Source organism: Salmo salar, chromosome 18, assembly GCF_965601325.2.
Source record: "Salmo salar chromosome 18, fSalSal1, whole genome shotgun sequence".
Taxonomy (NCBI): domain Eukaryota; kingdom Metazoa; phylum Chordata; class Actinopteri; order Salmoniformes; family Salmonidae; genus Salmo; species Salmo salar.
In genome coordinates, this window is record NC_138308.1 from 6,445,953 (window position 1) to 6,471,187 (window position 25,235).

At 44.6% G+C, this 25,235-nt stretch overlaps 1 protein-coding gene across 5 annotated transcripts in view; it reads right to left on the reverse strand.

The window, feature by feature from the left end:
* Positions 1-317: 317 nt before the first annotated feature.
* LOC106576862 (prominin-1-A) overlaps positions 318-25,235 on the reverse strand; it is a 36,995-nt gene continuing 12,077 nt past the window's right edge. For all 5 annotated transcript variants that reach the window (XM_082964685.1, XM_082964687.1, XM_082964688.1 and 2 more), the window contains exons 3-24: positions 21,091-21,155; positions 20,496-20,701; positions 20,270-20,390; positions 18,939-19,002; positions 18,673-18,762; positions 18,264-18,460; positions 16,996-17,070; positions 8,415-8,478; positions 7,300-7,456; positions 7,043-7,195; positions 6,735-6,858; positions 6,545-6,633; positions 6,327-6,411; positions 5,512-5,655; positions 5,328-5,396; positions 5,124-5,210; positions 4,870-4,923; positions 4,667-4,747; positions 2,205-2,273; positions 1,832-1,921; positions 1,626-1,738; positions 318-1,364 (exon numbers count right to left, since the gene is read on the reverse strand). In XM_082964685.1, coding sequence (XP_082820811.1) covers positions 1,313-1,364; positions 1,626-1,738; positions 1,832-1,921; positions 2,205-2,273; positions 4,667-4,747; positions 4,870-4,923; positions 5,124-5,210; positions 5,328-5,396; positions 5,512-5,655; positions 6,327-6,411; positions 6,545-6,633; positions 6,735-6,858; positions 7,043-7,195; positions 7,300-7,456; positions 8,415-8,478; positions 16,996-17,070; positions 18,264-18,460; positions 18,673-18,762; positions 18,939-19,002; positions 20,270-20,390; positions 20,496-20,701; positions 21,091-21,155 — 2,249 coding nt within the window. In that variant the 3' untranslated portion in view covers positions 318-1,312. The remainder of the gene's footprint in view (positions 1,365-1,625; positions 1,739-1,831; positions 1,922-2,204; positions 2,274-4,666; positions 4,748-4,869; positions 4,924-5,123; positions 5,211-5,327; positions 5,397-5,511; positions 5,656-6,326; positions 6,412-6,544; positions 6,634-6,734; positions 6,859-7,042; positions 7,196-7,299; positions 7,457-8,414; positions 8,479-16,995; positions 17,071-18,263; positions 18,461-18,672; positions 18,763-18,938; positions 19,003-20,269; positions 20,391-20,495; positions 20,702-21,090; positions 21,156-25,235) is intronic.

The following is a 25,235-nucleotide window of genomic DNA, read 5'->3' on the forward strand; positions in this document are numbered from 1 at the left end:
AGAGAATGGTGGGAGGGAAGGGAGGTGCACAGAGGACAAGGGTGGCGGAGGCACCCACTCATTGTCTTGCGTCAGATTGTAGTCTGCACTCTCAGTCGAGGAGCCCTTGGAGTGATGCCAACAGCCTGAAGACAATGGGGACAATGGGGACTACACGCATCGATTGATTTATTCCATTTTTAGACTGCGTCCTGTAAACAACAATCTAATGCAGAACTCGTTTCTGTTGGCCGTTGATGCTATCCTATCAGAAACATGCTATAGTACAAAGTACTAACAGTGACACATTTGAGAAAGAATTAGCTAACACAGTCATCTCTAACAGCAGCAATTCTTTAATTACAGTAATTTGCACAATACTAAAAAAATGTAAATACATAAACAGACCTAATAAAGTGCTTCGTAACATATAAACATCCTAATCATTATTTGGCACAACATTTTATCATAGCAGAATCACATATTTCAGTCAGTATAATTAATTAAAATAAAAAAAAATGTAAACTAAAAAAAGATTTTTAAAAACTCACAATGAAATTATCATAAACATTATATTGAATACCTACCCTATTTGATTTCATATATACTGTATCATTATATCAAATATATCATTATCCACGTGGTACTAGCAGGGATAGTCCCATTTCCCATAACAAAATCCTTTAAAATATAAAAAATACCAGTGATGTTCTTTATGGTACATTCAAACAAAAAATATTGGTTGAAAACATAGTGTTATATACATACAGTGAATCCAATGTTGAGTTTATGTAGATTGCATTTTATCCTGCAACACTCTTGAGAGGAAGTGTGTGTGTGTGGTGTGTGTGTGTGTGTGTGTGTGTGTGCGCGTGCGTCAGACATTGAGAATGTGGCCTTTAATTCCTGACACACAGCATGGAAATATGAGGTGCATGTGTGGCACATATGCCGTCTCTAGAAAACAGTTCCTCTGTCCTTTAATTGAGTGAGATCGCTGCTCCGTTTCAGTCCATCAATGAGGGAGAGTACCACTTCCTTATTGAAATACACCATGTGATTGTGTTTAGTCCTGTTTAGAATGTTCCATGTAGTAGCTTTAGGTAGGGGTGCCAGAGTCCTGGTAGTGACAATCATATGATTTCTATGAAGGTTTATTTTTTATTTATTTAACCTTTATTTAACTAGGCAAGTCAGTTAAGAACAAATTCTTATTTAGGTGACAGAGTTCTGTTTGAAATGTTCCATGATCCTCTGTCAGGGAGTTGTGACAGAGTCATGGTTGTAGTCCCAGAGAGCAGTAACAGTCCTGGCCAGTCCTCTTTCCCTCAGCTCAGTAGGGTTGGACTTGGGCTCGGGGGATGATGTTCATGGCTATGTGGTTGCTGTGGGGCGAAAGATGAAACAAGAAAAAAAAAAAAAAAGAGTTTGTATCTTGGTCCCATACCACCTTTATTGCAACAACGTTTTAATCAATCATAGTGTCCTGGGCCCGTATTCACAAAGAGTCTCGCAGTAGTAGTGCTGACAAAGGATCAGTTTATCCTGTTATATCGTATTGAATAAGAAGATAAGATGATATGGGGCCCACCCAGTACCTAAGTACAATCATCGGATGTATGTGTGTAAATATCTTAGCTACTCACTCGTAGGTATCACTGTGCTTCATCCTCCTGTAGAACTTGGCCAGATTGATGGAGAAGATGATGCTGGGGACCAGGAAGATCATACACCAGCCCAGACTGAACCAGAATGCATTCTGGACAAACACACACATTTAGGTTAATAAACAATGTTAGATTAGCACAGTGAATCCTTTTCTCTCTCTCTCTGCGTGTAATAGTTTTCTCACCAGAGATTGCACCATGTTTGAGCAGACTATAACCTCAGCTGAGACCATAGCTTCTGCCACTGGGCCACAGAGACCAACCTGTTGAGTGATCTACAAAACACACGCACAGAAGTGTCAATCAATCAAATGTATCAATCAATTGTATTTTATAAAGCCCTTTTCATATCAGAAGTTGTCACAAAGTGCTTTGCAGATACCCAGCCTAAAACCCAGGCCGTGTCAACAGAAGATGATCAACCACAACCACACATTCTTACACGTATGGTTGAGGCTAAACCACACACACAAATATAGAAACCTAAAATGAAACCAAACACACACACGGTAGAGTAATGCATTGGTACAGTAATAGTAGTACACTAAGTGAACACACCGTGAAATTAGCCCAGTCAGCATACGCCGTGAAGTACCCCATCTGACAGTCTAGGAACTCCCTACTCTCCTGAGGCAGAGAGAGAGAGAGAGAGACAGAGAGAGAGAGAAGAGAGGCAGAGAGAGGCAGAGAGAGAGCAGAGAGAGAGAGAAGAGAGGCGAGAGAGAGGCAGAGAGAGAGAGAGAGAGAAGAGAGGCAGAGAGAGAGGCAGAGAGAGAGAGAGAGAGAGAAGAGAGGCAGAGAGAGAGGCAGAGAGAGAGAGAAGAGAGGCAGAGAGAGAGGCAGAGAGAGAGAGAGAGAGAGAAGAGAGGCAGAGAGAGAGGCAGAGAGAGAGAGAGAGAGAAGAGAGGCAGAGAGGCAAGAGAGGCAGAGAGACAGAAGAGAGGCAGAGAGAGAGGCAGAGAGAGAGAGAGAAGAGAGGCAGAGAGAGAGAGAGAAGAGAGGCAGAGACAATGAGACAGAGAGACAGAGAGACAGAGAGAGAGAGAGAGAGAGAGAGAGAGAGAGAGAGAGACACATGTAAATTCGATACACTCAGAAGTCATGACAGTCAGTGGAGGTTTGCAGCAGAGGATCAGGTGGACTTCCCTGTAACTACAGTGGGGGGGAAAAGTATTTGATCCCCTGCTGATTTTGCACGTTTGCCCACTTACAAAGAAATGATCAGTCTATCATTTTAATAGGTTTATTTGAACAGTGAGAGACAGAATAACAACAAAAAAATCCAGAAAAACACGTCAAAAATGTTATAAATTGATTTGCATTTTAATGAGGGAAATAAGTATTTGACTCCTCTGCAAAACATGACTTAGTATTTGGTGGCAAAACCCTTGTTGGCAATCACAGAGGTCAGACGTTTCTTGTAGTTGGCCACCAGGTTTGCACACATCTCAGGAGGGATTCTGTCCCACTCCTCTTTGCAGATCTTCTCCAAGTCATTAAGGTTTCGAGGCTGACGTTTGGCAACTCGAACCTTCAGCTCCCTCCACAGATTTTCTATGGGATTAAGGTCTGGAGACTGGCTAGGCCACTCCAGGACCTTAATGTGCTTCTTCTTGAGCCACTCCTTTGTTGCCTTGGCCGTGTGTTTTGGGTCATTGTCATGCTGGAATACCCATCTACGACCCATTTTCAACGCCCTGGCTGAGGGAAGGAGGTTCTCACCCAATATTTGACGGTACATGGCCCCGTCCATCGTCCCTTTGATGCGGTGAAGTTGTCCTGTCCCCTTAGCAGAAAAACACCCCCAAAGCATGTTTCCACCTCCATGTTTGACGGTGGAGATGGTGTTCTTGGGGTCATAGGCAGCATTCCTCCTCCTCCAAACACCGCGAGTTGAGTTGATGTCAAAGAGCTCCATTTTGGTCTCATCTGACCACAACACTTTCACCAGTTGTCCTCTGAGTCATTCAGATGTTCATTGGCAAACTTCAGACGGGCATGTATATGTATTCTTGAGCAGGGGGACCTTGCGGGCGCTGCAGGATTTCAGTCCTTCACGGCGTAGTGTGTTACCAATTGTTTTCTTGGTGACTATGGTCCCAGCTGCCTTGAGATCATTGACAAGATCCTCCCGTGTAGTTCTGGGCTGATTCCTCACCGTTCTCATGATCATTGCAACTCCACGAGGTGAGATCTTGCGTGGAGCCCCAGGCCGAGGGATATTGACAGTTCTTTTGTGTTTCTTCCATTTGCGAATAATTGCACCAAATGTTGTCACCTTCTCACCAAGCTGCTTGGCGATGGTCTTGTAGCCCATTCCAGCCTTGTGTAGGTCTACAATCTTGTCCCTGACATCCTTGGAGAGCTCATTGGTCTTGGCCATGGTGGAGAGTTTGGAATCTGATTGATTGATTGCTTCTGTGGACAGGTGTCTTTTATATAGGTAACAAGCTGAGATTAGGAACACTCCCTTTAAGAGTGTGCTCCTAATCTCAGCTCATTACCTGTATAAAAGACACCTGGGAGCCAGAAATCTTTCTGATTGAGAGGGGTCAAATACTTATTTCCCTCATTAAAATGCAAATCAATTTATAACATTTCTGACATGTGTTTTTCTGGATATTGTTGTTGTTATTCTGTCTCTCACTGTTCAAATAAACCTACCATTACAATTATGGACTGGTCCTTTCTTTGTCAGTGGGCAAACGTACAAAATCAGCAGGGGATCAAATACTTTTTTCCCCCACTGTATGTGAAGTGGGCCTTGTGAGCTAAGATGTGAGTAATGGCTGTGTTGCTACAGGCTAAGTCAGACAGAGAGCTGTGCTTGTCACACTCATCAGAACTCATCTCTCCCTCTTCACTGTACAGAACACGAAGTCATGGACCAGATTAAATGGTTTATCTTTCTAGAAAAGAAAACCAGTGTGGTAATTGTGGCATATGACGTCATTATGACGTCATTTTCTGGTTGTAAAGTATTTTTTTGCGATGGGATGTGCTTGTGTGTGGTTACTCACGGCCTTGACAATCTGTGTAGTGTTAGTGTTGAGGAAGTCTTGAGCTGTTCCCACTTTACTCAACAAATCTCCTACTGTGCGCTAAAGTAGAGGGAGAGAGAAAGAGAGAGGGATGAGCGCGCATTGCACAGCTACATTGTGACGTAGTTTAATGAAAGAACACTCGCTGCTCATGCTTTCTGAACATTCTGCAGTATACTCACATTGATATGTGATGCTATGACACTGAGGGCATCTATGGTGGAGTTCAAATGAGTCTGAAACACAAAAGACAGACAGATACTATATCTACATGTATATACAACATGACTCTGCTCTGAATAATGACCTCTGAAGAATTGATGAAATGGTCATAGATAGTTCAGATAGCTGTACATTTAGTACAACCACACGCATGGGACATTTAGCTGACGTTGTCCAGAGCAGAAACCGACAGCACCAGGCTGGTCAGACGTACCAGTTGTGGGATGATGGCAGTGTTCACGTAGAACTGGATCTCTCTCAGGTCTGTAGCCTCCTGTGTCAGCTCTAATTTAACACCAGTCTGGAGGGAGACGGTGGGACATGCTTCACATTACTGTCTTTCTACAAATGTCCATATGCACAGTCCACACTGAGGATCACATTATCCGATGATGACTCAGTGGGTTTTACTACTCACTTGAGCAGAAGCAAGTTGGTCTAGCCTGCCTGCTGTTTCATTCAGATTAATGCTGGAAATATTGTTGATCTAAAAACAGATGTAGAAACAGTTACGGTATGTCATATGATATATACTCAAATTCGATACAAACTATGAGACCAAAGGTCACACAGATGCGCACACACACGCACACACTTTGTACCTGCTGTGTGACAGACCTGAAGTCGACATCATGGGCCTTATCAGAGAAGCTGTGTAGCTGTTTACGTATCTCATGGGTGAGCAGGGTGATGGTAGACAGTTTGATCTCATTACTGTTAAAGTGCTGCTGAATCTCTTCTGTGTACTGGGAGGGGAGAGGTAAACACATCATTAGAAGGACTAGAGGAAAAATTGTCCTAGGAGAGCAGATCGTTTAAAATATGGACTTTACACCAATTTGGAAGTGGAAACGTAAGATGATTCATTTGGGAATTAAACCCCCATGTAAAGTGATTCCTAGTGATCATCAATAGACAGTATATGGTGATAGAAAAAGTTAAAACCATATGTGATCGAGTAGAAACCATACGTGACAGAGTAGAAACAGTAGGAACCATACGTGACAGAGTAGAAACTGTAGGAACCATACGTGACAGAGTAGAAACAGTAGTAGAAACAGTAGGAAGCATACGTGACAGAGTAGAAACAGTAGGAAGCATACGTGACAGAGTAGAAACAGTAGGAAGCATACGTGACAGAGTAGAAACAGTAGGAACCATACGTGACAGAGTAGAAACTGTAGGAACCATACGTGACAGAGTAGAAACTGTAGGAACCATACGTGACAGAGTAGAAACTGTAGGAACCATACGTGACAGAGTAGAAACTGTAGGAACCATACGTGACAGAGTAGAAACTGTAGGAACCATACGTGACAGAGTAGAAACTGTAGGAACCATACGTGGCAGAGTAGAAACAGCAGGAACCATACGTGGCAGAGTAGAAACAATAGAAATCGTAGTGTGACAGTCGTACTTTGGACACGTTGAGCAAAGCATTGAGGTCTATGAGATCATACAGATGGAGTGTTGTCCACAGAGGCCTGTTCTGTTCACAATCCCTACAAACACACAACAAATACATCATTACATTGCACAATAGCAGAACAAAAACCACATTACATTTAGAGTGACTTGTAATAACCAGAAAGCAGATCTTTAATTTGTATAACCCTTTATAATGTTTCTACATACTTGTATACTTCAGTGAATGTCAGGTTGCTCTTCAGGCCCAGTGTCTTTCCTAAATTAAAGCCATGTAGCAGGCCCGGAGTGTCAGCAAACTGGGGAGGGGAGAGACACACAATCAATCAGTGAGTCAATTAATCTATTGTGTGTGTGGATGTATATGAGTGTGTGTAGGCGTGTGAGTGTGTTTGTGTACCTGTAGTAGCTGTCCACTGCGCCAGGGCTGGCAGATCAGTGTGTAGACATTTCCTCCCAGTATAAACAGTACTAACACCACCAGCATGAAGAGCCAGGAAAACAGGAAACTTAGCCCTGCGCCCCTACACACACAAATACGTTGAGATCACTCTTTTACTAGATTACTTTTGTTAAGGGCACGAGCGTCACTTATGCCGATGCTCGCTCGCTCGTGCACACACACACACACACACACACACACACACACACACACACACACACACACACACACACACACACACACACACACACACTGACAGTACATACGCCATGAGGAAGGTTCCTCCACAGTCTGCGGTGCTGGATCGTTCTGTTGGCTCGTCCTTTGGGCTTAGTCCAACCGGACCCAAAAACAGACCCAGGAGGTTACACACTACAACCAGGAGAACTAAACAGCTCAGGATAATACACACATCCCACCTAGAGAGACAAAAACAGAGGATCTTTACCTTATCTGTTCAGTCCTGTCAGGTCAGTGTGTGTGTATGTGTGTGCGTGTGGGTGTATGTATGTGCGTGCATTACCTGATCATCTCTACCCTCTCTGCCTGTTGTGAGTACATGCCGATGTATCTCTGAGCCTCTCCCAGTGTGTCTGAGATGTTTCTGAGGGCAGAGACAGGGATGTTTCCCTTCACCTCAGAGATTTGTCTCTTGATTCCTTCAAGCTGCTGCTTCACATCTGAGGGAGAAGGATGAAATTACCTCTAGACACTGATCCAAGGTCAGTTTTAAAAGGTATTTAGTTAAGGTTAAAGCATAAGATGTGGCTATAAAACCTAGTAGACATAGACTCTTGATAGTGTGGGTGTGCATAATGACCTATACAAGGTAGAAGTTTAACTGAATCTAACTGATTTATAAAGCAATTTTTAAGTCAGCAGATTCCACAAAGTGCTTATACAGAAACCCAGCCTAAAACCCAGAGCAGCAAGCAATGCAGATTGTGGCGTACAGCAGGTCAGCCACCAGGGGGAGACTCGTCGAAGTCTGGTGACAGACGGAGTATACATCACAAGGCGATGGCTCCCTCTGCTGGACGTGCAAGGTCTTGACAGGATCTCCAGCCAGGACTAATTGGGGTTGGTGAGTAATCAAGGGCTGATTGCTCACCAGCCGTACGAGTCCCATAAAGCTGCCAGAAGGGCAGCACACAGGAGAGAGACTGAGGGAAGAAAGGACTCCCGTACAGTTGGGGACGGTTCGAGACGTAACAGGAGGGAGTTCAGTTTTTTGATCCCCACAGGACACAGCAAGACCCGGAGCCCAGAAGACGGTGTCCCGGAGAGGGTCTCATGGGGGAGACCTTTTCTTTTGAACTATTATTTTAATAAACACCTTTGAAACTGAGCTAATCCTACTCTGTCTGTGTCTGATCTGTGTAAACGTTTTGACCCAACCCCCTGGCCTGCCACAAGATGTGGGGGCTCTGAAAATCTCCCTAGAAAGGCAGGAATCTAGGGAAAAAACCTAGAGGAACCAGGCTCTGAGGGGTACCCAGTTCTCTTCTGGCTGTGCTAGGTGGAGATTAGAAGAGTACATGGCCATTAAGGCCAGATCGTTCTTCAAATAATAATCACAGTAGTTGTAGTGTCTAAGTCCTATAACAGTTAGTAGTGACGTTGAAGGTGAATACTCACTCTGTACCACGTCCTTGGTGTCGTTGGTCACTTTTTGGGGAATACTGGCAAAGAAGTCTTCTCCCTGACACACACAGTCAGAAACATCCTCAGTAACACTCCAAGGAGTTTCCCAGCATAAATTATGCATAGAAGTCAATGGAGGATTTGCATGAAAAATGTAGTAACAAGAATGGATCTCAATTTCCCCCTCAGAACAGGACCATGCATACTACTGTATCATGTCAGTAACACTTCACTAATCCATTGCAACTGTGTGTAAACCTCAGTGCATTGTGTATTTCTACCCCCCACACACAAACACTCAAATCAAATTGTATGTCACATGCACCGAATTTGTCACATGCGCCGAATGTGAAGACCTTACCGTGAAATGCTTACTTAACCAACAAAGCAGTTAACTTTATTTTCTTAAGAAAATGTTTACTAAATAAACTACAGTAAAAAAATAATAATAAAATAACAATAATGAGGCTATATACAGGTGGTACCGGTACCGAGTCAACGTGTGAGTTAGTTGAGGTAATTTGTACAAGTAGGTAGGGGTAAAGTGACTATGCATAGATAAACAGCGAGTAGCAGCAGTGTAAAAGCGGGGGGGGGGGGGGGGGTCAATTCAAATAGTCCGGGTGTCCGTTTGATTAATTGTTCAGTAGTCTTATGGCTTGGGGGTAGAAGCTGTTAAGGAGCCTTTTGGAATTAGACTTGGCGCTCCGGTACCACTTGCCGCGCGGAAGTAGAAAGAACAGTCTATGACTTGGGTGACTGGAATCTTTGAAAATGTTTTGGGCCTTCCTCTGACACCACCTAGTATACAGGTCCTGGATAGCAATAAGCTTGGCCCTGTGATGTACAGGGCCGTACGCACTACCCACTGTAGCGCCTTATGGTCAGATGCCGAGCAGATGCCATACCAGGCGGTGATGCAACCGGTCAGGATGCTCTCGATGGTGCAGCTGTATAACATTTTGAGGATCTGGGGACCCATGCCAAATATTGGACTGTTAGCTGATCCATCGGCCAGTTTCTTGGACCACTATACCCATTTTGCCAATTGGACTTGGACCCCTCTGCAACTTGGAACCCTACTAATACACGACTGGTCTATCGACGTCACCGCACGAGGAGGCAAAAACAGACTCTCCCCCATCGCGACGTCCCTCTAAGGCCCTTCTGCTAGCTTGCTAGCCCCGGCCTGCTAACTGCTAGCTTGCTAGCCCCGGCCTGCTAACTCCTAGCTTGCTAGCCCCGGCCTGCTAACTCCTAGCTTGCTAGCCCCGGCCTGCTAACTGTCTGAATCGCCGTGTCCCCAGCCAGCCCAACCACTAACTGGACCCATACAATCACTTGGCTACGCATGCCTCTCCCTAATATCAATATGCCTTGTCCATTGCTGTCCTGGTTAGTGAATACTGTCTTATTTCACAGTAGAGTCTCTAGCCCTGCTCAATATGCCTTAACCAACCATGTTCTTCCACCTCCCACATATGCGATGACATCACCTGGTTTAAAGGTCTCTAGGGACTATATCTCTCTCATCACTACTCAATGCCTAGGTTTACTTCCAATGTACTCTCTTCCTACCATACCTTTGTCTGTACATTATGCCTTGAATCTATGCTATCGTGCCTTGAATCTATGCTATCGTGCCCAGAAACCTGCTCCTTTTACTCTCTGTTCCGAACGAGCTAGACGGCCAGTTCTTATAGCCTTTATCCATACCCTTATCCTACTTCTCCTCTGTTCCTCTGGTGATGTAGAGGTTAATCCAGGACCTGCAGTGCCTAGCTCCAATCCTACTCCCCAGGTGCTCTCATTTGTTGGCTTCTGTAACCGTAAAAGCCTTGGTTTCATGCATGTTAACATTAGAAGCCTACTCCCGAAGTTTGCTTTATTCACTGCTTTAGCATATTCTGCCAACCCGGATGTCTTAGCCGTGTCTGAATCCTGGCTTAGAAAAACCACCAAAACCCCTGCAATTTCCATCCCTAACTATAACATTTTCCGCCAAGATAGAACTGCCAAAGGTGGCGGTGTTGCAATCTACTGCAGAGATAGCCTGCAGAGTTCTGTCATACTATCCAGGTCTGTACCAAAACAATTCGAGCTTCTACTTCTAAAAATTCACCTTTCCAGAAACAAGTCTCTCACCGTTGCCGCTTGCTATAGACCACCCTCTGCCCCCAGCTGTGCCCTGGACACCATATGTGAATTGATTGCCCCCCCATCTATCTTCTAAGCTCGTGCTGCTAGGTGACCTAAACTGGGACATGCTTAAAACCCCAGGCATCCTACAATCTAAACTTGATGCCCTCAATCGCACACAAATGATCAATGAACCTACCAGGTACAACCCCAAATCCGTAAACACGGGGCACCCTCATAGATATCATCCTAACTAACTCGCCCTCCAAATACACCTCTGCTGTTTTCAACCAAGATCTCAGTGATCACTGCCTCATTGCCTGCATCAGTAATGGGTCTGCGGTCAAACGACCACCCCTCATCACTGTCAAACGCTCCCTAAAACACTTCAGCGAACAGGCTTTTCTAATCGACTTGGCCGGGGTATCCTGGAATGACATTGACCTCATCCCGTCAGCAGATGATGCCTGGTTATTCTTTAAAAGTGCCTTCCTCAACATCTTAAATAAGTATGCTCCATTAAAAAAAAATTGGTTCACTCCATACCTGACTGCCCTTGACCAGCACAAAAACATCCTGTGGCGTTCTGCATTAGCATAGAATAGCCCCCGTGATATGCAACTTTTCAGGGAAGTTAGGAACCAATATACACAGGTAGTTAGGAAAGCTAAGGCTAGCTTTTTCAAACTGAAATTTGCATCCTGTAGTACAAACTCAAAAAAGTCCATGGAGAATAAGAGCACCTCCTTCCAGCTGCCCACTGCACTGAGCCTAGGAAACACTGTCACTACCGATAAATCCACTATAATTGAGAATTTCAATAAGCATTTCTCTACGACTGGCCATGCTTTACACCTGTCTACCCCTACCCCGGTCAACTGCCCGGCACCCTCCACAGCAACCCGCCCAAGCCCCCACCATTTCTCCTTCACCCAAATCCAGATAGCTGATGTTCTGAAAGAGCTGCAAAATCTGGATCCCTACAAATCAACCGGGCTAGACAATCTGGACCCTCTCTTTCTAAAATTATCTGCTGAAATTGTTGCAACCCCTATTACTAGCCTGTCCAACCTCTCATTCATATTGTCTGAGATTCCCAAAGATTGGAAAGCTGCCGCGGTCTTCCCCCTCTTCAGAGGGGGAGACACTCTAGACCCAAACTGCTACAGACCTACAGTATATCTATCCTACCCTGCCTTTCTAAGGTCTTCGAAAGCCAAGTTAACAAACAGATTACCAACCATTTCGAATCCCACCGTACCTTCTCCGCTATGCAATCTGGTTTCAGAGCTGGTCATGGGTGCACCTCAGCCACGCTCAAGGTCCTAAACGATATCATAACTGCGATCGATAAGAGACAATACTGCGCAGCCGTATTCTTCGACCTGGCCAAGGCTTTCGACTCTGTCATTCACTACATTCTTATCGGCAGACTCAACAGCCTTGGTTTCTCAAATGACTGCCTCGCCTGGTTCACCAACTACTTATCTGACAGAGTTCAGTGTGTCAAATCAGAGGGCCTGTTGTCCGGACCTCTGGCAGTCTCTATGGGGGTGCCACAGGGTTCAATTCTCGGGCCGACTCTCTTCTCTGTATACATCAATGACGGCACTCTTGCTGCTGGTGATTCTCTGATCCACCTCTACGCAAACGACACCATTTTGTGTACTTCTGGCCCTTCTTTGGACACTGTGTTAACTAGCCTCCAGACGAGCTTCAATGACATACAACTCTCCTTCCGTGGCCTCCAACTGCTCTTAAATGCAAGTAAAACTAAATGCATGCTCTTCAACCGATCGCTGCCCACACCTGCCCGCCCGCCCAGCATCACTACTCTGGACGGTTCTGACTTAGAATATGTGGACAACTACAAATACCTAGGTGTCTGGTTAGACTGTAAACTCTGCTTCCAGACTCACATTAAGCATCTCCAATCCAAAATTAAATCTAGAATCGGCTTCCTATTTCGCAACAAAGCATCCTTCACTCATGCTGCCAAACATACCCTCGTAAAACTGACCATCCTACCGATCCTAGACTTTGGCGATGTCATATACAAAATAGCCCGCAACACTCTACTCAACAAATTGGATGCAGTCTATCACAGTGCCATCCGTTTTGTCACCAAAGCCCCATATACTCCCCACCACTGCGACCTGTACGCTCTCGTTGGCTGGCCCTCACTTCATACTCGTCGCCAAACCCACTGGCTTCAGGTCATCTACAAGTCTCTGATAGGTAAGGCCCTGCCTTATCTCAGCTCACTGGTCACCATAGCAGCACCCACCCGTAGCACGCGCTCCAGCAGGTATATCTCACTGGTCACCCCCAAAGCCAATTCCTCCTTTGGCCGCCTTTCCTTCCAGTTCTCTGCTGCCAATGACTGGAATGAATTGGATTTTTTTTATTTTTTTTATAAAAAAATAAAAAATAAAATCACTGAAGATGGAGACTCATATCTCCCTCACTAGCTTTAAGCACCAGCTGTCTGAGCAGCTCACAGATCACTGCACCTGTACATAGCCCAACTATAAATAGCCCATCCAACTACCTCATCCCCATACTGTATTTATTTATCTTGCTCCTTTGCACCCCTGTATCTCTACTTGCACATTCATCTTCTGCACATCAATCTCTCTAGTGTCTAATTGGTATATTGTAATTACTTTGCCACCATGGCCTATTTATTGCCTTACCTCCCTTTTCTTACCTCATTTGCACACACAGTATATAGATTTTCTTCGACTGTATTACTGACTGTATGTTTTGTTTATTCCATGTGTAACTCTGTGTTGTTGTATGTGTCGAACATTTAAATGATCCCCTTAAACCACTCGAGCATTGCTTTAGCAGTATGCTTAGGGTCATTGTCCTGCTGGAAGATGAACCTCCATCCCAGTCTCAAATCTCTGGAAGACTGAAACAGGTTTCTCGCAAGGATTTCCCTGTATTTAGCGCCATCCACCATTCCTTCAATTCTGACCAGTTTCCCAGTCCCTGCCGATGAAAAACATCCCCACAGCATAATGCTGACACCACCATGCTTCACTGTGCATATGGTGTTCTCGGGTGATGAGAGGTGTTGGGTTTGCGCGAGACATAGTGTTTTCCTTGATGGCCTAAAAGCTCAATTTTAGTCTCATCTGACCAGAGTACCTTCTTCCATATGTTGGGGAGTCTCCCACATGCCTTTTGGACAACACCAAACGTGTTTGATTATTTAAGCAATGGGTTTTTCTGGCCACTCTTCCATAAATCCCAGTTCTGTGGAGTGTACGGCATAAAGTGGTCCTATGGACAGATATTCCAATCTCCGCTGTGGAGCTTTGCAGCTCCTTCAGGGTTATCTTTGGTCTCTTTGTTGCCTCTCTGATTAATGCCTTCCTTGCCTGGTCCATGAGTTTTGGTGGGCGGCCCTCTCTTGACAGGTTTGTTGTGGTGCCATATTCTTTCAATTTTTTGATCTGTACTTCTCCACAACTTTGTCCCTGACCTGTTTGGAGAGCTCCTTGGTCTTCAAGGTGCTGCTTGGGTGGTGGTACCTCTTGCTAAGTGGTGTTGCAGACTCTGGGGCCTTTTGGAACATATACTGAGATCATGTGACACTTAGATTGCACACAGGTGGATTTTATTTAACCAATTATGTGACTTCTGAAGGTAATTGGTTGCACCAGATTTTATTTAGGGGCTTCATTGCAAAGGGGTTGAATACATATGCACGCACCACTTTTCCATTGTTATATATTTTACATTTTTTAAAACAAGTTACTTTTTTCATTTCACTTCACCAATTTTGACTATTTTGTGTATGTCCATTACATGAAATCCAAATAAAAATCAATTTAAATTACAGGTTGTAACGCAACAAAATAGGAAAAACGCCATGGGGGATGAATACTTTTGCAAGGCACAGTAAGTGTTCCTTTTGTCCAGGTGGGAAAAGGCAGTGTGGAGTGCAATACAGATTGTGTCATCTGTGGATCTGTTGGAGTGGTATGCAAATTGGAGTGGGTCTAGGGTTTCTGGGACGATGAAGTTGATGTGAGCCATGACCAGCCTTTCAAATTACTTCATGGCTACCGATGTGAGTGCTAAGGGGCGGTAGTCACTTAGGCAGGTTACCTTTGCTTTTTTAGGCACAGGGACTATGGTGGTCTGCTTGAAACATGAAGGTATTACAGACTCTGTCAGGGAGAGTTTGAAAAGGTCAGTGAAAACACTTGCCAGTTGGTCCGCGCATGCTCTGAGTACATGTCCTGGTAATCCGTCTGGCCCCGCAGCCTCGTGAATGTTGACCTGTTTAAAATGTCTTGCTCACATTGGCTATGGCGAGCGTGATCACCCAGTCATCTGGAACAGGTGGTGCTCTCATGCATGCTTCAGTTTTGCTTGCCTCGAAGCGAGCATAAAAGGCATTTAGTTCGTCTGGTAGGCTCGCATCACTGGGCAGCTCCACGATGAGTTTCTCTTTGTAGTCTGTAATAGTTTGCAAGCCCTGCCACATCCGACAAGAGTCAGAGCTGGTGTAGTAGGATTCAATCTTAGTCCTGTATTGACGCTTCACCTGTTTGATGGTTTGTCTGAGGGCATAGCGGGATTTTCTATAAGCATCCGGATTAGTGTCCCGCTCCTTGAAAGCGGCAGCTCTAGCCTTTAACTAGGTGCGAATGTTGCCTGTAATCCATGGCTTCTGGTTAGTGTATGTACGTACGGTCACTGTGGGGACGACGTCGTCGATGCACTTATTGATGATGCTGATGATTGAGGTGGTAAACTCCTCAATGCCATTGGTTGAATCCCGGAACATATTCCAGTCTGTGCTAGCAAAACAATCCTGTCTGACCACTTCCATATTGAGTGAGTCACTGGTACTTCCTGCTTTAGTATTTGTTTGTAATCAGGAATCAGTAGGATATAATTATGGTCAGATTTGCCATATGGAGGGTGAGGGAGAGCTTTGTACGCATCTCTGTGTGTGGAGTAAAGGTGGTTGCACATGTGACATACTGGTAGAAATGAGGTGAAACTGATTTAAGTTTGCCTGTGTAACAGTATAGCTTCCGTCCCTCTCCTCGCCCCTTCCTGGGCTCGAACCAGGGACCCTCTGCACACATCGACAACAGCCACCCTCGAAGCATCGTTACCCATCGTGCCACAAAAGCCGTGGCCCTTGCAGAGTAAGGGGAACAACTACTTCAAGGTCTCAGAGCGAGTGACGTCACCGATTGAAACGCTATTAGCGCGCACCACCGCTAACTAGCCAGCCATTTCACATCGGTTACACTTGCATTAAAGTCCCCGGCAACTAGGAGCCCCGCTTCTGGATGAGCATTTTCTTGTTTGCTTATGGCCTTATACAGCTCGTTGAGTGCGGTCTTCGTGCCAGCCTCGGTTTGTGGTTGGTAAATAGACGTAAACGAAAAATATAGATGAAAACTCTCTTGGTAGATAGTGTGGTCTACAGCTTATCATGAGGTACTCTACCTCAGGCGAGCAATACCTCGAGACTACCTTAATTTTAGACATCGCGCACCAGCTGTTACTGACAAATAGACACACACCCCCACCCCTCGTCTTACCAGACGTAGCCGTTCTGTCCTGCCGATCCACGGAAAACCCAGCCAGCTGTATATTATCCGTATCTTCGTTCAGCCACGACTCTGTGAAACCTAAGATATTACCATTTTTAATGTCCCGTTGGTAGGATAGTCTCGAACGGAGCTCAACCAGTTTATTCTCCAGTGATTGCATGTTGGCCAATAGAATGGATGGTAGAGGTGGGTTACCCACTCGCCGCCAAATTCTCACAAGGCACCCTGATCTGCACCCCCTGCATTTCCTTCTTTTCTTCATGCGAATTTGGGCCTTATATCCTTCGCGTCAAACTCATTAAACAAAAAATCTTTATCCAGTTCGAGGTGAGTAATCTCTGTTCTGATATCAGGAGCTATTTTCAGTCATAAGAGATGGTAGCATCAACATTATGTACAAAATAAGTTACAAACAATGTGAAAAAAACCACACAAAATAGCCCAATTGGGTAGGAGCCCTTAAAACAGCAGCCATCCCCTCCGGCGACATTCTTCTAAAAAGCACACACACACTAACTCACTGTCCTCCATGCAGAGGTTACCTTAACCTGTACTTACAAAAGAGGGATTCCCATTGATTATGAATCTGAGTTACATTATCTGTGGTCACTGACCGACTGACCCATTTCTACTCATGTTTTCCACAATGGCATGCAGTACGCAATACTGACACAGCAAGAAAGGTGCCGTTGTGTATGATTACTTTGCATGACATGCCACAAAACACCTCATTTGGATATTGAACATTTGTTGCATATAAAATCAACTAGTTAATTGATAGTCTTATGGAAGTATACAAATACATAGTCTTCAAAATCATGTCTATTTAGTCCAGACAGACTCACCTCTTTCACTTTAGAGTTTAGACCAGCCTTGGTGATGTTATTAACAGCCGACTGCAGCTCACTCAGACTGGGGATCTGTGGAACACACACACACACACACACACACTTTAGATTGCAAACTGCTCATAATCTTCAATGACTTCTTTGCAGTAAATGTCATTATTATGCTTTGGCAGAAGGGCGCAGCAAAGCCAGAACTATCAACTATGTTGACATTGCCTGCCTTATCTTTATTTTTTTATTTAACCTTAATTTATACAGGTTTTTCTCATTGAGATAACATCTCTTTTCCAAGAGAGACCTGGTCCAATAGCAGCAGGGGGAACAATGTTTCAGACAAACAACTTACATACACCAACACAACATTAAACAAAACTATAAACCCACATACAGTACAACAATGACATATTACGTTAAAAACACGAAAGTCTTGACTAAAAACAGCTGTCCTAAAGACAATTACACCCTTCTAAGCTATATACATCGATCAAGTGTTTGAACTCCACCAATGAAACTAGATCATCAAATTAAAAAAATGATGCTTGTTATCCAAGTAGATCAATTACTGCATTGTCTATGATAAAATAAACTGATGTCTAAAAACAACATTTATATGGAACTATTCAGGCCTTTTTTGTTGGACATGTATTTCGAAGATAAATACACAATTATTATTATTTAATTGTTTTATTTCACCTTTATTTAACCAGGTAGGCAAGTTGAGAACAATCTTGTGTTACTGATAAGGTGTGTGTGTGAGCATGCATTATGAGCTGTAATTTTCCTGAAAACCAAGCCTTCGTTTGTGGTAGCCTGTTTGAGAGGGGGGAGGAGAGGAAAGGAGAGGAGAGAGTGCGTCAGAGGGAGGAGGAGGAGGAGGAAGAAAGGACAAGTCAGGTCAGCTTACACACTGAAACCTGACATCAAAAGATAACACCATGAGTCAATTCTACTCATTTGCCTGTGTCATATCAATCTCATTAACCCAGTAATGTGTTCCTCCTGTTGCAAGGCAATTTCCTCAAAACACAGTCCATCACCACAAACTGTTCAAAACCACACGTTATCAGGAACACACAAGAGCTTGATTGTGTTTAACAAAAGGCCTGAATCCTTCCTTATCAAGAACAAACCAGTAGGATGAAAAGACACACACCGGTGTGTACAGGGTGATAACTGGGGTACCAGAACCACCATGGAATTGGCATTCAATAGTGGAAAGAGGAAGAATAAATGGAGGCGGCAACACGAAACGAAGTTGTACTCACAGCAATAGTGGTGTCAAATGTTAGTTTCTGTAGCTCTGACTGATAGGCAGAGCACTCAGTACAGTTAGGGTTTCTCAGTGTGCTGTTGATGCGGTCTCTGACAGAGCTAACATTAGCCTGGACCACAGATACATCAGACTGGAACTGGGTTAGAGTAGAGTCTAACCTCACCAGCAGGACACTGGTACTGTTCACCACTAGGATACAAATACAACATACACACATATTAAAATGTCAGAAGACTTTAAAAAGCACTTTGTTAAACAATTAATGTAGATAATTCAAATTAAACTATATCAGAAGAGGAATATACACACAAACACCACACACACACACAGAAAAACCTGTTAGAATATCAGAGGAAGAATATACACACACACAAAAACACACACACAGGATGGAGTTGTACCATTGGCTATATCTCTAATAGACTGCAGGGAAGGTTTCAGGGGGCCCTCTAGTCTTCTCTGGATCTCCTTGCCCAGCAGATTACCTATATCTGGGAGAGAGAGAGAAGGTAGAGATGTATGTAATTGTTGACCGGTGTTTCCCAAATTGTGAATGGCAGCTAGTCACCTCTGGGTCAAAACGACGATTGGCATTACAGTTGTTTCAGTGTGTTCGTACTTTGCAGAACTTGTGATGCATTATGTGACTAGAAGCTCAGGTACTCACTATTGAGGCTTCTGGTGACTTCATCCACTGTCTCATTGCTCTCTATCAGCACACTATCAATTTGCTGAGGAGAGATAGAAGACACACACACTTAGACACAGGAGAGACGACATAAAATTGAGGAGACTCCCTCAAACACATTCTAACAAAACTGAAACTTCAAAGCCATTACCGACAGCCAAAATTAACGATTGACCAGTTCTAACAACACGACCTGCCCTACCATTAACTTATCCTTCTCTCTCCATCCTTTCCCTCTCTCTTTCTCCCTCTTACCCCCTTCTTCCTCTCTCCCTCTCTCTTTCTCCCGTCTTGCCCCCTTTCTCCCATTCCCTCCCTCTCTATCCTCTGCCTTTTTCACCCTTCTCCCTCTCTTCCCCCGGCGGCCCTCTCCCTCTGTTGTGCCAGATAAAAGTGTTGACAGTGCAAGCTTGACAGTCAGTTAAACATTAAGGTGAATGGGAGACTAATGGGGTGACAGAGGGTCAAAGATCCTACCCCCAAGACATGCTAACCTCTCACCATTGCTAATAACAGGGGTGGTTAGCATGTTTTGGGGGTAAGATGTTTGACCGACTGTTTTTTCTCACCCATTATTATTCACAATTCATTTAGGATTGTCTGTAATCATGGTAGCATCCACATTTATGTAGAAGTGTTTAGAAACATATTATATTCTTATTTACAATAAAAGTGACTCCAAAATAACAATACAATATTTACCATTGATTTCTGATGGGCACTAAATAATCTGAAACACAACCAAAACGAACTGCAAATGCATCCGACAAGTTTGTAGAGTCACGCTTGATGTAGTCATTGCGTCCTAGGAATATGGGGCCAAAATTTAAACCTGTGACAACTTTATTCATAATAATCTTTAGGGGTGTTAATAAATTTGACCCCTATCTTCTTGAGAAAAAAGCATATTACTTGTTAAACAAAATCTCTTTCTCTGAGCAATTGTATTAGTGTAAAATAATGTAATTTCCCCCCAAAGAAATTGCATACCAAGGGCAGCTGAGGGGAGGACAACTCATAATAATGGTGGAATGGAGTGAATGGAATGGTATCAACCACATGGAAAACATGTTTGATTTGTTCAATACCATTCTATTTATTCCTTCCAGCCATTACCATGAGCCCGTCCTCCCCAATTAAGGTGCCACTTGCTGCCTGTAGAGCATACTCCATAGCTCCAGTATTTGAATTATTTATTTTAGTCATTCATTTCCATGCTGTGTGTCAGGAATTAAAGGCCACATTCTCAATGTCTGCAGTACACACACACACACACACACACACACACACACACACACACACACACACACCTGTGGGACAGCTGTGAGGTAGGTTTGGAGGTTGTCAAGTGTATTGTTGAGTTCTACAGAGCTGTCCTCGACACTCCCTTTCAGAAACTGGTTGCTGAAGAACATGCAGATGTTCCCTGAACTACACACACATGCACAGAAAAGTTAGTTTGTGTTCATTGTTTCACTTCATATCAAAAGGCTTGTTTTGTCTTATCCAAATGCTTAAATATGCGCACACACTTACAGTATGACTAGCGTGGTGAGTAGCGTAGCCCAGTAGAATCCTCTCCTGTGACAGTGGACAGCTTTAGTCTGCTTCTGGTACATGTGTCCTCCACAGTGTCCACAGCAGCGACAGCAGGCTAGGCAGAACCCAACCAGGGGCATCAGGATAATGTATACGATCCCTATAGCAGCACACACTAGGAAACCAACTTCATAGAGAAGGACCTGAGGAGATTCACACACAGTTAACATAGACACATACACATTAACATAAACACACAGATACACAAGTAGGATATATAGGATTATAAACACAGTGTAAATAAGAAGAATAGTTGGCTGATTCAACATTGGTGAAGAGAAGGATGGTGACACTTTGCTCAGATATATTAACATTGCACATTACTGTGTAGTGTTAGCGTACTTTACACTGTCATCTACTACTAATGCAATACTATGAAAACTGAATTACCAGAAATATTCATTAGAACAATCTTCTATCTATAACAATGAAGAGTCATTGTTGTTCGATGTGACGTCACACTCCGTCAAATATCACTGGACAATAGATTGACTGTGATGTGGACAGGAGTCTTACACACATCTGTTCTCACCTCTCTAATGGTCTTGTCGTCATTGTATATATTGCCATTTTCCTCCAATAAATTAACCAGCAAATCTAAGAGAGAGGGATGGAGAGGGAGAGAGAGAAAAAAAGAAAGAAGGAGGATCTGGATAAGCACTACACAATACGTACAAGTGTAAGGGTCTTTAAATCATACGGCATATGAAAGCAATTATGAAAACGTACAGTTATGATATAACTATTGTTCCCTGAAGGAGGGAATGAGGTATAACATACTATGGGGAGTCAACAACCAATCATATTCACCTGAAGAACTGAAATCACGCCAAACAGATGCCAAGCCCGCCCTCGGAAGTCCCGCCTTCCTGACTATAATACTGGGGGTCGCATACATTTCCTCAATTAAGTACCGCTCTTCAACGAGCCCAATTCCCCTGTAGGCACGGAGTGATTGTATGTTCCCATAGTATGTTATAACTCGTTCCCTCCTTCAGGGAATAGTAGTTATATTCATAACTGTACGTCCCTTTTCAGTTGGTCACTCTCTATAATATACTATGGGAACATACAATCACCCCCCCAAGCCTAGCATGCCTATGACAGTCCATGCACACACGGGGGGGGGGGGGGGGGGGGCGCATGTGACAAATAAAATTTGATTTGAGACCCTGAGGTAGACCTGCCAATACCTACATGACACGCCGACATGGCTGCCACATAAGCATCAAATGTATAAAAAGAAAGACCCTGCTCAAAAAGCTCTTGCAAGGACATCAAAATGTCCACCAAGGAGCTCTGAAAAGGAGAAACTCCTTTAACCTGACATCAAACCTCAAACGCATGCCACTTATATGTATACAACCCTCTCGTAAAGGGCGCACGGGCCGAGTGTACAGACATAATCACGTTCGAGGGTAAACCCCTAGCCGTCAAATTCAACCTTTCAGGGGCCAAACCCACAGATCCATATCTGCGACCGTGGGTAACAAATTCTCACTTGCGACTGAGACAATAGATCCCAACGAAACGGAACCCGTCATGGATCCCTGTCCAACAGGCGGATGGATGATCTCTGGGAATCAAGGTTGTTTGGGCCAACGGGGTGCCACCAGAATCAACAACAGACCGCCTGACGGACCCTCTCCACATTGGCCTGAATCAGGTCCAGCGGAGGAACACAGAGCAGGGTCCAAGGCCACTGATGCGCCAAAGCATCTGATCCCAACATAGCGCCCATAACCATCATTGATAAGAACAAATGACAATGCACATTTTCAAGCGATCTGGGAAAGAGGGGTGCAGTCTCCACTCCCCCTTGAAAAGTAGAACTGCCCCATGTTAAGAGATCTGGGAAGATACGTCGCCCTGAGTGACAGAAAATGCACACTGCTTCATACGAGCATCCCCCACAGCCTGTTGATGTACGCCACCGCCAGCCTGTTGTCAGACATTACCAACACATTCTGTCCCTCCAACATTGGAAGGAAATGCCTCAGTGCTAGCAAACAGTCAGTAGCTCTAGGTAATTGATATGCAGCGCCCTTTGCGCTGTTGACCAAATCCCTCTTTTCGAGTAGCCCACACAAAGCGCTCCCCATCCCAGTAAAGATGCATCTGTTGTGATCAACATGCAGCACACTACCCAGCCCATGAGAACCCCTTGCAACAACAAACGCGGGTCCCTCCATGGAGTCAACTCCCTTAGGCATGACGCTTATACCTTGAGCAATCAATGGCAGTAACGAGATGTGTCCAGACGCGTAGCAATCACTCAGCGCTGAAACAGATGCCTCAACAGAAGTCCTAGAGGCACCACAGTTTTCATAGATGCCATCAGACCCAATAACCGCAGGCACAAGCGAAAAGGCGCAGAGTGCCCCAGCTGAAACCGTGCCAGACAGAGCCGGAATGCGACCCTCCTTTGTTGGGACAATAAACACAGGATTCAGAACCGTGTCCAGAATGAGACCCAGACACTGAAAGCACTGAGCCGGAGTCAAACAACTTTTCTTGTAATCCACTATGCATGACAGAGACTTAATATGGGAAACCAGCGTGGCAGGGTGGAGCTCCACCTGTTCCCTCAACTCCGCTATGACCAGCCAATCGTCCAGATAGGCCAATACTCTGATCCACTGGCACTGCACCGGTGCCAAAGTCGCCTCCACTGCCATAGAAAAGGTGCAGGGCGATAGGGAGAGTCCGAAAGGCAGGACCAGAAATATAGGCAAACACCCTCGAAATTAAACCTCTTGAAATGAAACCTTCTGTGGGGAGGATGTATAGCCACATGAAAATATGCATCCTTCAGATCTATGTACGTAAACCAAACGCTAGGACACACCGACTGCAATCAGCGAAGTATTAGCATTTTGAACTTGCAAACCTTGAGGTGATTGTTTAAAACACACAAGCCCAGGATGGGACTCAACGTTCCATCGCTCTTGGGAACTGACACGGGGACCACCCGAATAGCCTGCTTTTGAAGGAGAGAGGAAATCTCCTCTCTCAAGACAGGCGCTAGGACCTCGGAGACCATTGACATCAAAAAAAGGAGGACGCACAGAGAATTACAGACTGTACCCCCTTGTCACCATCTTCATCACCCATGGTGAAACTGTGCATGCCAGCCACTCGACGGAGCACGCTGCCAGTCTCCCATGCATTGTCTCCTGAACGGGCAGAGCACCACCCTGAGAACTGGGATAAAAAACATTTTTGTCATGCTTGTTTTAATATCCACTACTTGACAACAGTGTGTCTGAACTAGGGAAAGGAACTGTTTATTATACCCACAACTGGACGAGACCGCACTCTTGATACCCCTGAACACCGAGAAACATTTGTAGAAACAATGTGCTTTCTTGCTACTGCTGTTCTGATACCCAGCCCACACCAGGTTTGGGGACTTCGCAAACCAGAACTTGTCCCCATTGACTGAGCCAATTGGGAACACTGTTGCCCTTGTTGGTGAAACTGGCTCATCCAAATACACCCGTCTGTCCCTGTCAGGAATCTGGGACAACGTCAACCAGAGGTGGTGGTGAGCCACCACCGTTGCCCCCATACTTCTCACCATAGCCAGGATAGTACAGCAGGACAGACGCAGTACAAAATCAACAGTAGCAGAGATTCCATCGAGAAGCTCTGAAATCGGCTTCCCCGCCTCCAAAGTCTTATTCAGCTCCTGCAGCAAATCGATATAATACATCTGCAGCATTGTGACCACATTCAATGACCAGGCCGCCACTCCCTCAGTGTGGTACACTTTATCTAGCTGATACGCCTAGAACCAGCACTATGTATTCAGAAGCATCGTGCTAGGATTAGCCCTCTTCGTAGCCTCTGGAGCTAAGTAACTTGCCAGCTTTCCATCCATCCAGTGTTATATCCAGGAAGGCGGGGCTTCCGAGGGCGGGCTCAGCATCCATTGGCCCGTTTGGCATGATTTCAGTCTTCAGGTGAATATGATTGGTCGTTGACTCCCCATAGTATGATATACCATGTGACTGACAAAGGCTACTTTTTCAGCTCTTATTGGCATTCCCTCTCTCATTTCTATACACACAAACAACCAGTCATCATTCAACCTACAATGATTGCATATCAGTACAAAAAATATATTCAACATAAAATCAGCAAAAAAAGAAACGTCCTCTCACTGTCAACTGCGTTTATTTTCAGCAAACTTAACATGAGTAAATATACTGCTCAAAAAAATAAAGGGAACACTTAAACAACACAATGTAACTCCAAGTCAATCACACTTCTGTGAAATCAAACTGTCCACTTAGAAAGGAACACTGATTGACAATAAATTTCACATGCTGTTGTGCAAATGGAATAGACAACAGGTGGAAATTATAGGCAATTAGCAAGACACCCCCAATAAAGGAGTGGTTCTGCAGGTGATAACCACAGACCACTTCTCAGTTCCTATGCTTCCTGGCTGATGTTTTGGTCACTTTTGAATGCTGGCGGTGCTTTCACTCTAGTGGTAGCATGAGACGGAGTCTACAACCCACACAAGTGGCTCAGGTAGTGCAGCTCATCCAGGATGGCACATCAATGCGAGCTGTGGCAAGAAGGTTTGCTGTGTCTGTCAGCGTAGTGTCCAGAGCATGGAGGCGCTACCAGGAGACAGGCCAGTACATCAGGAGACATGGAAGAGGC